Raw genomic sequence first — 18,208 nt, 5'->3', positions numbered from 1 at the left:
GGAGTCAACAGGACTGGAAACAGTGGGCAAAAAATGATGCCCTGGGTGATAGCCACTGTCAGACTGGAGATATTGGGGATTACAAACTTCACCTTAACTCAGCAATAAACTATATGGTGGCTGGAGAATAGAGTTCCAAAGTCCAACTGAAGTTTGGTAGGTCGTATATCATACTTTCAGATGTAGGTCATACATCATACTTTCAGATTCACTGCAGCTCTCATCAAAAAAAAAAATGATTAATGTCCAAGAAGAGACATCACCATTTAAAAACAAAGACTACTAAAGTATTTATTCATGATCTAAATGAGAAAACAATGGTTAACTTTTAAAAGCAGCACAAAGAAAACAATGCTAAAAAACTATAAAAGAAAACAGCACTATTAAAGTACAGATCTCTCTGCTGTCTTAAGATGTAGATCTCAAGACCATGGAATCACACCGTTGTATAAGGAAGCACAACAAAATGAAAGTTCAGATCTTCATCTCATGACTGTCACTACCCTTCTGTGTGCAACAGCAGGCTGAATGCTGTTTATGCAACAGCAGGCTGAATGCTGTTCAAGCCATTTCAAGATGTAGATCAAAACTCCATACTCCTGCTATACATGTTTCTTCAAAAATAGAAATATCAAAGTGAAGAAAGTTCAAAGTTAAGGTTGCTATTTTGCTTTATAAGTAATAAAAATGTATAAATGATAAAAATATCACAGAAAAGAAATATATGTCCTTGTAAAACCAGAGCACACTGCCATGTGTGGCAGTGAATTACAGGTATTTTTAACACACCACCTCAAGCTTGTACAGTAAACAACTACCTCACACATTCCAGTTTTTCATTTTAATAAGCATTAAAGATCATGGGAGACAGGCAAGAGTTATGTGGTATCCTTTCCACATATGTGCCTGTGCTGTGTAAAGTACCTTTACAATGAGTAGAAAGAAATTTAAATCACTACATGCTCAAACCTAGAAGCTGCTGTCCAAATTAATCCTGACCAAAAAAGTCAAGCACATGCTGAACTTTCAGTGAGTAAATACTCCCAGCTACCTGTCTGTTCACAGTGTGCCACACTTTTCAGGACAAGTGATATAGTGTGAGCCTGTTTCCAGTGGAATCTATGAAACAAATGACCTGGGGAGGCAGCAGAACCACACACTCCATTAGTCCTGTCCAAAACGACAAGATAAACTGATTACTTGCAACTTGCTCCAGAAGCTATGGTCTGAATTTACAGGAGGTCAGCCACGTTGGGATAAAGACAGAGAAGTTACCTCTTAGTTATTGCAAAGAAGGAGCTTATACGCTAAGAGTTACTGCAGTTACCATATTGAATTCACAACTTAGCTTCATCCAAAAAGAAAAGGCAGGGGGACAGGGGGGAGGGGGTATTAGGAAGAGAAAGAAAAGAAGAACATTACCTGAAGGCCTTCTATGGCTAATCTAAGCATGCTTGGTGTGAGCTTGGAGGCCTGCTTGAAGGTGAAGTTGCTCCAGTCTATAATCAAAACAAACCCATTCACTTGCAGCTCGGGGTCTTCTATCATGGCTTCTAAAGAAAGAAGTATGGCACGCAAAATATCCACCAGCGTGTACCTGTGAATGTGAAGGGGAGAATTAGTTAAGCCATGTATGCCAAGGTAGGTTAACGGCACAGACAGGGAAAAGTTCTGAGCATTCCTCCTTTGCACTGCTTATCCAAAGGTTAACAGAAAGGGATGCACACGTAACCTCAGAAGCTAGCGGTATGTAAAGCCAGGAAGGTCTCAAAAGCTCAGTTAGTTGACTTCATTCTCTGGAGCAGGATTATATACATCTAAACCATCAGCCATCCAAAAGAAAAATACAAGAATATAAAACACCAAAAGCAAGCTTGAACTTTCTGTAGAAGTCTCCTGCCTAACATATCCATGCATTATATTAAATGTCTGTATAAATTTAAAACAGGTAAACAACAGAAAGTTTGTTTTCCCCAGGTAAACATAGGGGAATCTTCCCCATAGGGGAAGCTTTGTTTTCCATGATTCTTCTCTTCATTTAAGAAAATTTTACTTTGATTTTGAATTTGGTTTGGTTGACTAGGACAAGATTTTTCATATTCTCCTCTGTATTTTCCACTTTTCTGAGATATAACTTTTTTCTAATATTTTACTCTTACGAGATCTAAAGTTTGCAGGTAGTTTGATATGCTCCCTCTTTTTTGTTCAGATTTTTTTCAGCAAGGAGAGTGAACTGCACAAGCAAAATTCTTCTCTGTAATTTCCCTATGGAAATCCTCAAAACTCTGAAATTCTCTATCTCCCTTTGGCAGGGAAAAAAAAAAAAAAAAAAAAAAAAAGGCCATTACTGAAAATGGAAATTTTTCCTTGGGGGATCAAAGGTTTGATTGTTTCTGCAGCAGGTACAGTAAAGCAAGCTTGGTGCACCCTGCCTGCCCTGGGCAAAACTCCCCAGGGGAGCATGAGCAAAGCCTCAGGCATGGCAGGGGTGATGCTCCCCCTCTCTCCAAGCAGCACAGCTCCCCAGCCCAACCACTGTACATGACATCCAGTCACGGGGGGAAAATGACAGAGTTGCTCTTGAGGTCCTTCAATGACCAAATAAATACCCTCAGCATTGCTACAAAAAAAAAAAAAAAAATCATTCATTGCCTCTTTCCTGACCAAGCTGTATGTGAAATGGGCTGTGTTAGGAGCATTTTGAAGCAAGAATACTACAAAATATTTCACTGGCACCAAAATGGGCTTATTGAACCTTGATTATCTGCAGACCAGTCTACCTATCTGCAACAATACAGGCATGCAAAGGCAGTGGAGGCACCTAATCAAGGTGCGTACTAAAATTCCCTGTATGATCTACGTTTTGTAAAACTGCCAGCACCAGTGTTAAAGTGTGCTTACCCTGAGGGAGTGAGGTGTACAGCATTGTGTTCAGGGCCAGGGGCTGGGACAGAGAGTGGCCAACTACCTTCAAACGCACCGGTTAGCTCCACAAGGTGGTACAGGTCTCATAAATAGTATTTTTTTAATAAAATTAGTTGCAAATACACCCTGTAAGAGACCTTCCCAGGGGAAAGGTCCCACAGAGAAGGAAATTACATCAATTGAGTCATTGGGAGAGCTATTTACAAATGTCCTCAGTATGAGGAAGATCTACTGGAACTCATATTTACAGGAAAGACATTAGAAATATTCAAATCATAAAATTAGCACAACCACACTTGCCATTTATACCACCCCATTCAAAATACTCATTCTCCAGGAGAGGAGCTCCACAAAGCAGATGGCTGTTGCAAACACCCAACCTCCAGTCCAAGAAGATTCCCAAGTTCCCGATATAGATCTCTAACATCCTCCCTAGGGACTTTAAGAACACATCACATGCCTTGGATTAATAGCTCTCTGGTAGCATAAGGCTGCTAGAAATCCCATGCATTAGACATAAGGATGCTTTGATCAGTCCTCTAAGACAGTCCCTAAAATATTTTATGTATACCTAAGTGATACATGTATAGATGTATATATGCAAACACATATATACGTAATAATATTCTTAATTTGTTCAAGACAGTGGAAAAACTGTCAGGTATCAATGAGGCCAGGACTTCAGACACCACAGAGGGTAACCAATAGTCACAGGCCTGGGTCTCCACAAATCTGTGCCATATTCAGCATAACTCCTATTTCATGTTTGCTTAGTGTAAGAAATACAGTCCACAGTGCAATGACAATATTGTATATTTACCCACAGGAAAAGACAAAAGGTTGTCCTCTCAGTGAAAACAAGTCCTGAAGAACAAAGATCTAGCTAAAAGCAAGCAAGAACATTTTCTACCAAAGGAAGGTACCTGAAGTACTCTTTTAAGTCTAAAAAGCCATATTAAGAGAATGCAGGGACATGTCACTAAGAAAGAAGCTTCTCCCCTCAAATACCCTTTGTAGCAATTAGCTGGAAATAGGAGCTATCTTTCATTCTGTAATGGACCTCTTCTCTTGGTTTTGACACTCTGCTTAAGTACAGAACAGAAAACCAGAGAAGAAAGACAAATCTACTAGTGGATTTTTGAAGCTGCTTTTCCTCTGGACACATGCTGAGGCAAGCCAGAAATGTAAACTTGGTGAAACAGATGAAACTTAGGTGCTACAAATGGCAATCTGAATACTGCAAGTATCACTTGAACAGTACAAGCAAATGAAATATGACTAAAGAAACTATATTAAAGCTTTCCAATAGCACAGTTATTTATGTACAGACTCGTCTTAAATCCACTCCACTTGCATGTTGTGCAACTTTTCACCTCCCTGCTACTGCTGTTCACATCAGTACCAGGATGCACAGTCTGTACTAAAACATGTGCTCAGCTCTTGGATGGACTTTAGGGAAATGAAAATCCTAGGTATACAAAAGGTGGGAAAAATTACTTGGTGCAGATATACAAAAAACACACATCAAGCAAACCTATGGGTACACCATTACCCACAGGTAACCACAAGATAACCCAAATTCCACTGAACTTCTTTACACAGTCCCACACCAACTATCTGCTATGGGCTGTCTCCAGACAAGCACTGGAAATTTAACCAGTAGGTGGGTGTGGGTGACTGCAGTATTATGCTGGACAAATTATCATTCTGAGCATGGAGAGCTGTTTTTCACAATAGCCATGCTATGTTATTCCTGCATTAGTTATTCTAAATGCGCAATTGTCTCCCCTTAATTAACACTATCCCAGACAAAGCCAGAACAGGAATATTTGCCAAAATAATTCTTTTATCAGCTTTCACAGATGCGTGATGAAATGTATCTCACACCTTCGTAGCTAAAAGTTAAACTCCATCTGCTGAAAGCTGATCTTCCAGTCCTTTCTGAAGTGTGAGTCCCTGGAAAGCTGAAACACCAGTTCCAGAGGCCTGCATTACTCTGCATTTCATAAATTCTATTTCTGCAGAAATAGAGCACCCAGAGCACTATGTAAAAGTTGATGCACAAATTACAGTTTTAAGGTGGCGCACAAATTACTGGTTTAAGGTGTGCTTATACTTTAATGTTTTGCAGACTAGTATCCACTTTTGCAAAAACTGATTTAAGAAGATAGCATATTTTTTTCTTAGAAAAAGCTTTTCTTTACATAAAAGAGCCAACCTTGTCCTTGGGACTGCTGATTAGAGAAGTTGAGATAAAGGAGGAATAAAATGCAAACAGACCATTATGTATAGGACAGGAAACAGATGTATGGACAATATATTTCAAACAGGACATTGGAGGACAATATATCTCAAACTGGACATTGGAACACAAGATAAAGAAATAATTAGCAAAAACCAGTCCTTGCGGTTAGGAAGAAAGCAAACTCAGCAGAATCCTGACCAAGGGTAAAAAGTACACTGTGAGGAAGACTTATGGCCTTCCTCTCTGAGACCACCACCCACAGCCCGACGACCACTGCCCAGAATTGATTAGAGGATCTGCGCAGACGCAGGACACAAAAAACTAATTAGCATGAGAAGCGAGAGTAGGCGGGGTTAGATAATGAATATGTATAGGCGTTAATAAAATATTCATCACTCTGCTATATAAATTTGGGATGGCTTTTCACTTCAGGTATGCATGATAGGCAGAGAGATCCCCCGTGCATCCAGCACTGCAATAAAGAATATACCACTTAAAGAAATTGGACTATTGATCTTTGAATCAATCTGGCACCCCAGATGGGACTTCTCCTCTGTCGGACCGCAGGACCCGCTGGGAACAGGACTCCCTAGGGTACCCCCGGGATTTCCCGGAGGGACTCCTCAACTCACCGGATCACTGCGGAGGCAGACAAGGACCCCATCATTGTAAGTGAGTATATTCTTTATTTTGGTTTGTTTGTTTGGTAGACTGGTCATTTGGAACTGTCTGTAAGTCGGAAGGTGATCTTCTGCAAGACAGTATTTGGTATATACTTTTGTGATTAATATCATAAGTATATGTTGGGAGGACCTCAAGGAAAGAGCTCGTTCTTGAGGTCCATTTGGAATTGGAACTGTTTATTTCAGGTTAACGAATCTGTTATATGTGGAATTTGACGTTGATTATCGGGATAAGTGCTACGGCAGTGTTGTTAGGAATTTTGGTGGGTTTCTGGTGTTGTTGTAAGGATATACTTGTGTGTATTCTGTGACATTCTTTCATAATATGGGAGGGCAGCAAAGTGGTGAAATCCCCAAGAAAAGCCCGTTAGGTTGTATATTAAATCATTGGAAGGATATACGAGGATCCCCTGGAGGGACTGAAAATAGGAAAACATTAATAAAATATTGTAATCAGTGGTGGCCACTCTATAAGCTGGAGTGTGAGGAAAAGTGGCCGTCTAATGGAACTATAAATTATAATACGTTACTGCAGTTAATGTTGTTTTTAAGGAGAGAGGGAAAATGGGATGAGGTGTCCTATGCAGATATGTTTTTCACCTTAAGAAACCACACGGAATGGCAGAGGGAGTGTGGAATTAACTTAGCCCCACAGGATCCTTTGATCCTGGCAATAGAAAAGGACATGAGAAAGGAAGGGGCAGGAAAGATGAAGAGATGTTGTTCGGCGTGCAGTATCAGGCAGAGATGTTTGAAATTAAGTGAACCAGAGGAGAGAATAGAGGATTATGTCCTCCCGCCCCAGACAGTAGAACGAGGTGTGGAGGCAAGTCCAGGAAACGGCAAAATAGATAAGGATGATGAGAGTTGGGGGAATGAGAATTTTACCCCGATCACGGCCCGAACCCGAAGTAAAGTTGGACCTGTTATTCAGGCTCCATTACGGCAGGCCATGGGAACTAATGGCCCTGCCCGGATAAAAGTACCTTTTACAACCACTGAACTAGATTCTTGGAAAGAAGCTGTAAAAGGATACCGGGATGATCCGGAAGCCGTGGCTCGAAGATTTGAACTAATTGTGAAAAATTTAGACCCAGACTGGAAAGATATAGAAATAATGCTAGCAGCTCTGTCGGAGACAGAAAAACAGCTGGTAGTAAAAACTGCTCGGACCCAGGTGCAGACACAAGTAACGTCAGGAGTTCTGCCTGGGACAGTAGAAACACACGTACCTAGGGTGGACCCGAACTGGGATTATAATGACAAGAATGACTATAGATTGTTGAAAAGGTATCAGGAATGGATAAGGATTGCTCTAGAAAATGCGATACCTAACTCTGTAAATTGGTCCAGATTGTATATTGTAAAACAGGGCCAAACAGAGACTCTGTCAGAATTTCTTGAACGTTTGAGAACAGCAATGCAAAAATTTACAACGTTAGATCCTTCCTCGGAAGGAGGTAGGCTTCAGCTGGTATCGCTATTTCTGGGACAATCGGCAGAGGATATAAGACGGAAACTTCAAAAGATGAAGGAACCAGATGTAAGGGATTTAGAGAGGTTAGTGGAAGAGGCATGGAGGGTATTTAGGAATCGAGAAGGGAATGAGAGACAAAGGCTGGGTAAGACTATTGCCACGGCAACTGTTGCGGCTTTACAGAAGCAAGAAGAGCCTTTTCGGAGTAAAGGAAGAGGGAATGGAGGAGGGGGAAGGTCAGCAAGGCCTCCCCTGAGACCGAATCAGTGTGCATATTGTAGGGAAGTGGGTCATTGGAAGAGGGAATGTCCGAAGCAACGGGAGGAGAACAGACTAAGGATAGCTAGTGTATCTCCCGATCAATGAAGTAGACCGGGGGATTCTACCCTAGCAGATCCACTGGTTAAAATTGAGCTAGGGAAGTTAGGACAGGAGGTGGAGATTTTAATTGACACAGGAGCGACCTACTCTGTGTTAAACCAGAAATTGATACCGGAGGATAAGGATTTTGTAACTGTAATAGGAGCTACGGGCCAGCACGAAAGAGCCTTTTTCCTGAGGCCTTTAAAATATAAATTAGGAAAACAGATGGGAATACATAGGTTTCTATATTTACCAGGATCTCCAAAATCTTTATTAGGGCGGGATCTGCTGGAACAGCTGGAGGCAGAAATTGTTTTTGAAAAAGGAAAGGTTGGGTTAAAAGTGGGAGAAGAACAGCTGATAACCTGCGCTAAGCTTAACATTAATACAAGCAGACCCTATCGGTGGGGTGACTTCAGAAATTCTAGACCAAGTTTACCTGGGAGTCTGGGCCACTGACATTCCCGGACGGGCCAAAAATGCGGCCCTGATAGTGGTTAGACTAAAGCCAGGAGAAAAGCCAGTTAAGATTAAGCAATATCCCCTAAGAATAGAAGATAGGAAAGGAATTAAAGGGATAGTAGATAAGTTTTTACAATATGGGTTGTTGCTTGAGTGTGAATCTGAATATAATACTCCTATACTGCCAATTAAGAAGCCAGATGGGAGGAACTATAGATTGGTGCAGGATTTAAGAGCTATAAATAAGATCACTGAAGATATACACCCCATGGTAGCGAATCCCTATACACTGCTAACTAAATTAAAGGATAATCTAGTTTGGTTTACCGTGCTGGATTTAAAGGATGCCTTCTTCTGTCTGACTTTAGCCCCAGAAAGTCAGAAGCTTTTCACTTTTGAGTGGGAAAATCCAAACTCGGGACGAAGGACTCAATTGACCTGGACCGTATTGCCGCAGGGATTCAAAAACAGCCCCACGATTTTCGGGAATCAACTAGCAAAAGAGCTTGAGGGTTGGGAGGCCCCAGACACTGAAGGAGTTCTGCTGCAATACGTTGCAGAAATAATCGCTCTCACAAGAGCATTGGAACTGGCAGCAGGAAAGAAAGTAAATATCTGGACAGACTCTAAGTATGCATTTGGTGTGGTGCATGCGCATGGGGCTATTTGGAAGGAACGGGGATTATTGACTGCCCAAGGAAAACAAATAAAGCATGCTGAAGAAATTTTGAAGTTATTAGAAGCAGTAAAGCAACCAGAGAAAGTGGCTGTTATGCACTGCCGGGGACACCAAAGAGGAACCGCCGACTTCGAGGTAGGGAATCGATTGGCTGATCAGGAAGCGAAAAGGGTGGCCGAGGTGGCTGAGGTGGAGGCGCTTACTTTAATACCAGACGGTGAAATACAAACTTTAGGTGAAGGACAGGAACCTAGGTACACACGGGAAGATCAAAAACTAATTGAGGACTTGAAAGGGAAAGTAAGATTAGATGGATGGGTATATTTGAAAGATAATAGAATTGTGATACCCTCTAATTTAATATGGCCTACGGTCATGGCGGAACATAATAAGACTCACTGGGGAGCAGACACCTTGTATAAAAACCTGAGTCGAGTCTTAGTGGGAAGAAATCTGTATACTACGGTAAAACAAGTAACCCAACAATGCAGTATTTGTTTGCATCATAACCCTAACACAGAAAATAGGGTAAAGTTCGGAATAATTGGTAAAGGAAACTATCCCGGACAACAATGGCAAATTGATTTTTCAGAACTGCCTAGAAAAGGGGGGTATTGATATTTGTTAGTTTTAACAGATACTTTCTCAGGGCGGCCAGAGGCTTTTCCCTGTCGAACTAACAAGGCAAGGGAGGTGGTCAAGGTTTTATTAAATGAGATAATACTGCGGTTTGGAATTCCGGCGGCAATGTCCTCAGATAGGGGCTCCCATTTTTGTGCGCAAATAGTCCAACAAGTAAGTAAGGTCCTAGGCGTAGATTGGCAACTCCATACCCCTTACAGACCACAGGCAAGCAGACAAGTGGAGAAAATGAATCACCTAATTAAACAACAAATGGCCAAAATCGGACAAGAAACTAACTTGCCGTGGCCTCAGTCTCTTCCCTTAGCTTTGCTCAGAATTAGAGTGAAACCACGGACAAAGGAGAATCTAAGCCCTTTTGAAATATTATACGGAAGGCCCTATCAGTTTCTGTTCAGCGGGGAGGATCTGACGCAATTGGGGTCAGGATACTTGTATAATTATTTAATAGGACTCCAAAAACAGTTGAATCAAATATCTAAAGTTGTCTCAGGAACCAGGGCTAGAGGGCTGGACCAACCAATCCACCCCTTTAAACCTGGGGATTATGTGTATGTAAAAGTATTTACAGGTCACCCTTTGGAGGAAAAGTGGACGGGACCATACCAAGTGCTGCTGACAACGCATACTGCTATCAAGATCAAGGAGCAAGCAGCTTGGATCCACTATTCAAGGGTGAAGAAGGCACCTGGGAAAATATGGACGGCTACTCCAACTGGGCCAGTCAAGTTGCGGTTCTCCAGATCCTAATGATTGTGGGAATATGGTTCTCGGGTTCAGGTTGGGCGGCCTGAGATGAGAACTTAATCTGTCCCGAGTACAGAAAATATCTCAAGCTATTATGTATGTTATTCAGACACCTGCTTTACTACGTTACCGCTAATGATAAAGGCATTTAATGCAAAAGAATTTGCATGGAGCAAGAAAAGGGGGGATTGATTAGAGAAGTTGAGATAAAGGAGGAATAAAATGCAAACAGACCATTATGTATAGGACAGGAAACAGATGTATGGACAATATATTTCAAACAGGACATTGGAGGACAATATATCTCAAACTGGACATTGGAACACAAGATAAAGAAATAATTAGCAAAAACCAGTCCTTGCGGTTAGGAAGAAAGCAAACTCAGCAGAATCCTGACCAAGGGTAAAAAGTACACTGTGAGGAAGATTTATGGCCTTCCTCTCTGAGACCACCACCCACAGCCCGACGACCACTGCCCAGAATTGATGAGAGGATCTGCGCAGACGCAGGACACAAAAAGCTAATTAGCATGAGAAGCGAGAGTAGGCGGGGTTAGATAATGAATATGTATAGGCGTTAATAAAATATTCATCACTCTGCTATATAAATTTGGGATGGCTTTTCACTTCAGGTATGCACGATAGGCGGAGAGATCCCCCGTGCATCCAGCACTGCAATAAAGAATATACCACTTAAAGAAATTGGACTATTGATCTTTGAATCACTGCACTGCTGAAGACTGAAATTATTTTCTCTATAGGTACAGAAATATGACTAATGAAAAGGATGTGCTGCTAGTGACTATGAGATAAATTTGGTCCAAAATGGCTTTGACTGCTTTTCTCTATTTTACAGTGAAAAGAAAAGAAAAAAGAAAAAAATGAACATATTAACCTATAATACTAAAAGAATGTGGTGTTCAGTGTGAAGGAAAGACACTACCATTTTATTCTTACTGATCAGTGTTAAGTTACAGTGTTTATTTAGGAGCCTCTCATTTTGCTCTGGCCCATTTCAAAGTGACTGCAGCAGCGCTGCAGGGTAAGCAGGTAAGCAGGGTGCGCTGGGCAGACCTGCTGCGGTGTGTGTCCTGTGGCCATCTGGGCTGTGCACAAACAAGTCCTGGTTTATTTATGCCTAACATTAGTCACATTCACTTGTTTGAAGAGACACTTACAGGATTCACTGTATCCAGCAAGGTACCACTAATTCATAGGATAATCTAGAACTCATGGTTAATTTAAATATATTTCATGCCCTTTATTTATAGAACCGCGCTTAATTCAATGGAAAGTTTAGACAACTATTTTAGCCCAGCTGTTAATGTGAATAACACAAGCTAGAAATATGTCAACACATACATAATGCACTCATAATGTTCCTTTTCTGTGTGAGTCCCAGCCTGAGTTCAAATGAGTTGGGGACTGGTATACAGATACACTCTTCTTCACTCGAAATTTTTCATTCCAGTTGGCTTTGAGGCAATGAGTCTGCAAAGGCCTGACAAATTAATACTTATGCTGACAGAGATGCTTACAAATGCAAGAGGGTTACCATTTCTACCACAACAGCAACAGAGCCTACTAGAATAATGCCCCACTGAGGCTTTGATTTATCAAAAACAGAACATCTCAAACTACAGAACATCTTACTCTCTTGTAATTTAACAGTGGCAACAATTTACAGAAAACTTCTTTGATTTTTTTTAATGGGACACAAACAGCATCAAAGTTTTCAAAGGACTTATAGGAAAAACTGCCTGGCAAACACTGCTATCAGTTCTTGGTAGTACTTCACTATGATCTTTCATCTTTAATTCTTGGTTATGTGGCCTATGCATCCTCTCCACTCCCAGAGGCCACCGTGATTTCCACTAGGCTAAGAGAAGGGGAAGACAGAGAGAACACAGGAGGCAGAATTCTCATGTCAAATCCAGCTGTGTCAGCTGTTTTCAATATTTAATGTTCTTGGTGATAGGTAACATCCACCATATCTTCTGTTTAGGCAGCTTTTGGTCCCAGCCAATTTACGTCTAAACTGAATAACAGATTATCTGATTTTGCAAGGTTGCCCTCTTGCTTCTGTTGCCACATGCCCACCCTACCCCTAGTATCATGAAATTTTAAGTAAATCAAAAAATTAAACCTGAGTGGAATGATTCTGCTTCTCAGGATGTAAACTGTTAACTAGAAGAGAGAAAAGGTAGGTATTCTTCATTTGAATTTAAGTCACATATCTCTTGAAGGTCCCAAACATGTAAGAAATGCACAAACCTGTATTCTAAGATCATCACTGTCAGGGCAAGTAAAGCATTTCTGTCAAAGGAGCCCTTGTGCCACTGAGATTTAAAGGAGAAAGCTAGCCAAGTCTCTGAGCCATCATCCCATTTCTAACCTACTGTTCTGGCTTAATATTTTTTAGAATTTTATTGAAAGAGCCCTCAAGATATACACAGGAGTAACTAGACATGATGCCTCAGATCTCATTGATTCATCAGTCTGGGTATAGACTTGAGTGCTGAGAAGATGAGGGATCAAAAGTGGCAGCAGGCCCTTATTCAGAATAGAAAAGCACCACCAGTGTTACGCAAATGCACAGGGAAAAAAAAAAAAAAAAAAAAAGAAAACATGTCAAAGATTTTACAAGATTTCATCAATCTCTTTGATTCATACTTAATACCATTCATTACTCCTTATGTTAGCCCAGTGTCTGAGAGCCACAACCATGGAGAAAGAATCAGCTGACCTAAGTTTTACACACACGCTGATCATAAAGATCCCTAGCCAAAACACAATCCAAATACACATGTGAATAGGTGGATAGGGATACACGGGGAAAAGCTAGGAAACATAAGACATTCAGCAGGAGAAGCTGCAGAAAGAAATTAGTTTGCACTAGTTAATAAATATTAATTGAAATATATTACTTCCATACAGAAATTGATTCTATTAACCAGGTATTTTTTTATTGTTAATATGCTACTACTGTTGGTATTGCTCCAACACTGCCTCCATCAGAGCTTGAAAAATACCCTACCAATTCAGCTGGTTAATAGCGAGCTGAGGAACAGAGCAGCCACGTAATAGATACAGAATTTAAATTTTCATATAACTGAAGGAAAAATTTCTAGCATTTCTGCAAATAAAAGCACATATTTGAAAGCAAAGCAGTGGACTCTGCCTCTGCTTTAAATTATCTGAAGCAACAGCTGCTCTAATGATAATAAGGGCAGTGGATTTCTGTATTCGCTGAGGATGTTGTGAGCTACTGGGTCACTATGACACAGACAAGAACGATGGATTAGTCTTCTGCAGTTTTCTATTGCACTTTCTAGGAAAGATCTGAGATAATTAATGCAGGGAAAGATTTCAAATAAGCAGTATCAAAATGGACCAATTTTCATGGGGGAACTTGTGTACAGATGCCATGAAGCATACAGAAGAGCATGCAAGACAACAGATCCTTTGCTGCAAAAGCTGAAGTTAACTGTACCATTAACTGGAAAAAAAAAAAAAAAAAAAAACACTTCACCAGCTGGACACATTAAAAAAGAGGAGTCTTCAACTGCAAGTACACACCTACAAGCCAAATGTAGTTATGAATCAACAGTCTGGAAGCTCATAAGGAAGGCTGATTCCTCCCGGAGTGCTGTCCTGGCAGGAATGTTATCCATCTTGACTTCCCTAACAGCAGAGGCAGGATGGAGAGTTCAGCGGGGTCCCGCTGAAAAGCTGCTGGGCTACTCCATGCCTTATCCTTCACCTTGCTTCCTTTTATTTATTTTTTTTTTGGTTTGTTTGTTTGTTTGCTTTAAATACATGTCTGATTTGGTTGTTCAGATGGTAGGACATCTGGTACAGTTTTCAGGCCCTTCTTTAATTTAGTGATTTAACATTGAGTACACAGGCTTGTTTTACCACAGGAATTCTTGCCTCCCACGCTTTTCTTTCTAATTGGAACTATGTAAATCATAGGCTGCTGGTGCTATATAAATCATCTATAGTATGTCTGCAATTCATTTAAATATCAAATTGGAACTTTTTATTTCTAATGGTTACATGCTGGCCGTAATAACTTGTACACACATGATAAATTTGGAGGCTTGCTGTGCTCTATTTACTTAGTTTATGAAGCATGCAATGAGGTCCTAACAAAACAAACTTTGAAAAGTAATCCTCCCAGTGATGTTGTCAGAGGAGCACTGTTTACATGCTGCAGTACCTCAAGTCAGCTAAGGCATAAGCTTGAGACATACTGTGCAGCAACTCCACTATGCTCCCTACACAATACCCCCCCAGGTCCAGTAGTGAACATCACATAATGGAAGACACTCAATTAATTAGAAAAGAAAGTGGCCTAGCTCTATTCCCAGATCTGCCACTGACTTGTTTTGTGCCTTGGAGCAAGCCACTCCCCATGGCTGGGCTTCAGTGCTCTCCCCTTTGTCTGCAGGGTCTGTGTGAAAGCAAATCCCTTGCCCTGGCAGAGAGGCGTGCCTTGGGCGTGCGCTGCTGGAGAGCAGTGGGGACCCTGTTGCAAACACAGCCCTTAGGTACTCGGGTGGACCTCAGTCACTTTGCTATTATAAGACAGAGCAAAAGAACTGTAGAAAGGAAGGACAGTTTCTTAGGAAATAGGACTTCCTGAAAAAATCACAATTCATTTCCTGTTGTGTCAGCTGGTCAGTTTAAATATCAGCACATCCAAAATTAAGAAGAAAATAAAGCTATTCTTTTCACATTGCAATTATTTTCTGAAATGCAACTTCCTGTATGAACTCAAGTTCTTGGTGTTCTTTTGACTAGGAAGTATTGGTCTGAAAATATCATATAAACTTTTGGGAATTGCTTTTGTTATCGAGAAATAAGGGAATACAGTAGGCCATGCTACCTGTAACAAGGGAACACCTTCATGGTAGATGCACGATTTAATAAACAGCCTAAACATTCACTTCTTTTCTAATTCTTCCTTTGGAGATTTTAAGAATTTTTGGAGTTTGTTTGTTTGTTTGTTTTAAATAAAAATTTGACCTGGTCTTTATGGGGAAAATAATACAGTGAAGCCACTCAGTCCTTAGCTGTACCACCTCTGTTTGTCATTGTTTCTTCAGCTCCATCTGCCAGAAAACTAAAGCAGGGAAAGGACACTGGCCCCAACTCTGCCTATCTGCATGCACACTTTTTAGTTGTCAGCGTGGTTGTGAGCACAGCTTTGATTTGTGCCAGTCAGCATCCTCCTGGTCCCTGGGAATAATTCAAGGACTGGCAAGGGCCAGGGAACTTTCCCAGTTGGCAGTGTGGATGTGGCCACCCTGTCTGGAGAGGAGGAAAGGCATGGTGGTCACCCAGGCAGAGACCCATCCTTAGCTGGAGCACCCACTGGTGCCAAGAACGGAGTGATCACTCCCCGCAATGGCCATCGAAACAGCCTGCAAGAAGACAGCTACCACAAACACTTTGAGGGCAGGCTCAAGCATGACAATCCCCCAAACTGCGGCCTTTCTATCCACATTGCTAGATGTTTGTGTTCTCCCCAACTCAAATTAGGTGAGCTTGGGATACCTGCACAGTGCATTATATCAGCCCTGCCAGTGCCCTGCTCGTGTTGACTGCACAAGACAGTGTGGATGAAGGCAACTAGCAAAATTTTAAGTTCTCTCAGTGCTGCAGATCTTAAACCTGCTCCCAGCTGAGAACCTAGAGAAGCCAAGAGACGCAGTTCTCAAAGGTGCAGGTTTTAGAGCTCTTTATGGACTCATTCATTTACATGCACTGAAGTCGAGCTATTTGGTGACTGCAATTTTAGACTGCTGGAGAAAATGGGCATGGCACCTGATATTATCAAGCCAATTGCTAAAAGAAAGGGCCTTGGTGATAGACAGATTTTGGGTCAGCCTGCTAAGTCATCTTCATGCTAGAGCAGTCCCCAAAAGGATCAGACATTGTTGTGGGAACTGCATTAGCCTCTTTCAAACTGCCACCAAAGCTTTGTATGCTTGGATAACATTGTGCAGAGGATTAGAGCAGCGTGAGTGGGGAAAAGAAGTGGTTGCTGTAACTCCCATCCTGGCATTTCCAGGTGGCTCAGGAAGAGCTTTCTTTGGCTGAGGGAAAGGATTCAGATCCTCACCTTCCTGCACAAGCAAACTTTTCAGCTCGAGAACCATGATGGATACTCCTGATTTGCAAACAGCATCTACCCCCACTTTTTCCTACTGTAGCTGGGCAGCTCTGTGTTTGCTGAAGCAGAAAGACCAGCACAGGGAATGCAGACAGCCTTTGTCAGAAGGCTAAGCACATCATCTACCATGCCAGCTCACTTGGGCTAAGGGCAGGCAGGCAGGTATAAACCTCAAATCGCCCTGCTGAGAAGAGCACCTGAGCACTTCCCACATCCCTCCCGAAATGCAGCGTGAGAAGGATGAAGAGGCCCTAAGCCACAAGATACATTTCTTCTTTCTTATCTCCCTGTTCCTTCCAGGCTGGTACCCAGCCCCCGTGGGCAGAGCCGGGTGTGTCCCCACTGCCCACCTCCCTCTGCTCTGGCGCAGCCTTTCCCATGCATCCTCCGGGGGAAGAAGGGGTTAAGGCAGGCGGGTGGCTCCGCGTTTACCTGCTCTGGTCCCAGTTGGCAGCAAAAAGGACGAGGATCTTCCTGCCGTAGTGGTCCAGGTTGGCCAGCCCGCCGGGGAAGCCGTCCTTCAGCGCCTGCTTGATGCCCGGGTCTGTGGCCTTGAAGCTCTTGAACATGTCCAGGTTCTGCTGGCGATATTCAAAGTACTGGGCCAGGAGGCGAAACGCCTCGAAGTGCTGAAACTTCCTGGCCCGCAGGAACCGCAGGATGAAGGCATCGTCGGTGCGGAGGAAGCCGATGTCCGGCCGGGTGATGACCATGTCCCGCACCTCCTGGATGTCCTGGTGCAAGGTGTCGGGGTTCTCGTTCAGCTCCAGCCGGGCTTTCTCCAGGGTCTCGGGGGAGAGACCTGCCTGCAAATGAGTCATGGCGCTGCCCTCCTCCTCCTCCTCCTCCTCCTCCTCCTCCTCCTCCCCGCCTCTGCTGCCTGCGCTCCGCAGCCTCCCGGCCTCCGGCCCCGAGGCGAGCCTCCGGCCCCGGCTCAGCCTCCGCTCCCCGCTCCGCCGGGCCTCGCTCCGGCCGACCAGAAGCCGCGGCGGCTGCCGGCAGCCGGGTCCCGGGGGACTGGCTCCCCCCGCCGGCACCGCGACGCCCCCGGGCTGCTGGCGGAGCCGCGTTATCTCGCCGGCATAGCGCCCTCCCCGCGGCGGGGGCCGGCGGCCCGCAGCATCCCCGGGGCCAGTCCGCAGAGGCACCGACACCCGCCGGGGACGGGGCTGCGGGCTGCCGCCTGCCGCCTCCCCCGCCGGGGAAGGGGAAGGGGATGGGGACGGGGGCGGTGCCGCTAGGCAGGGCTAGGAGCGCCCCGGGGTGCTCCCCCGGCCTGGGGCTGGCAGGGGGGCTGCCCTCCCCGCAGCGGCACCATTTACGGGAGACCGGCAGCGCTTCCGAAGGGTTGGAAAAAAAAAAAAAGAAGAAAAAAAAAAAGGAGGGGAAAAAATAAAAAATAAAATAAAAGGAGGAGGAGGAGGAGGTGGAGGCAAGCCGATCCGCAGGTACTTCGCCGGTACCGGTGCCAAGGAGCCTCCCGCTCGCCGGCAAGACAAGCGGAGCCTCGGCCTTGAGGATGCTCGTCCCCCTCCTGCTCCCTCCTCCGCTCCACGCCCCGGCTCCCAGATAGCACCAGCCGGCGCGGGGCGGCACGGCCCCGCCTTGCACACACACACGCGCACACACACGGACGGACGGGCAGACAGACAGACAGACACAAGGAGCCGCCCCCGCGGGGGCTCAGCCCCTGGCCGCGGAGGGGGCCGGGGGGGAGGAGGGCCGGGGGCTGCGCGGAGCTTGCGCGGGGGCTGCGCGCAACAAGATGGTGGCGGCGCGGCGCGCAGGGGCGCCGAGCTCCTGGA

At 43.9% G+C, this 18,208-nt stretch overlaps 1 protein-coding gene across 1 annotated transcript in view; it reads right to left on the bottom strand.

Annotated features, from left to right (window-relative positions):
- Nucleotides 1-17,360, bottom strand: part of CLVS2 (clavesin 2) — a 66,097-nt gene extending 48,737 nt beyond the window's left edge. Inside the window, exons 1-2 of the mRNA XM_040551952.1 lie at nt 16,836-17,360; nt 1,423-1,597 (exon numbers count right to left, since the gene is read on the bottom strand). Coding sequence (XP_040407886.1) covers nt 1,423-1,597; nt 16,836-17,224 — 564 coding nt within the window. The 5' untranslated portion in view covers nt 17,225-17,360. The remainder of the gene's footprint in view (nt 1-1,422; nt 1,598-16,835) is intronic.
- Between the last annotated feature and the right edge of the window lie 848 nt (nt 17,361-18,208).

Source organism: Cygnus olor, chromosome 3 (genome assembly GCF_009769625.2).
Source record: "Cygnus olor isolate bCygOlo1 chromosome 3, bCygOlo1.pri.v2, whole genome shotgun sequence".
NCBI lineage: Eukaryota > Metazoa > Chordata > Aves > Anseriformes > Anatidae > Cygnus > Cygnus olor.
The sequence above is the reverse complement of the archived record's forward strand: the minus strand, read 5'-3'. Positions and strand labels throughout refer to the sequence as shown.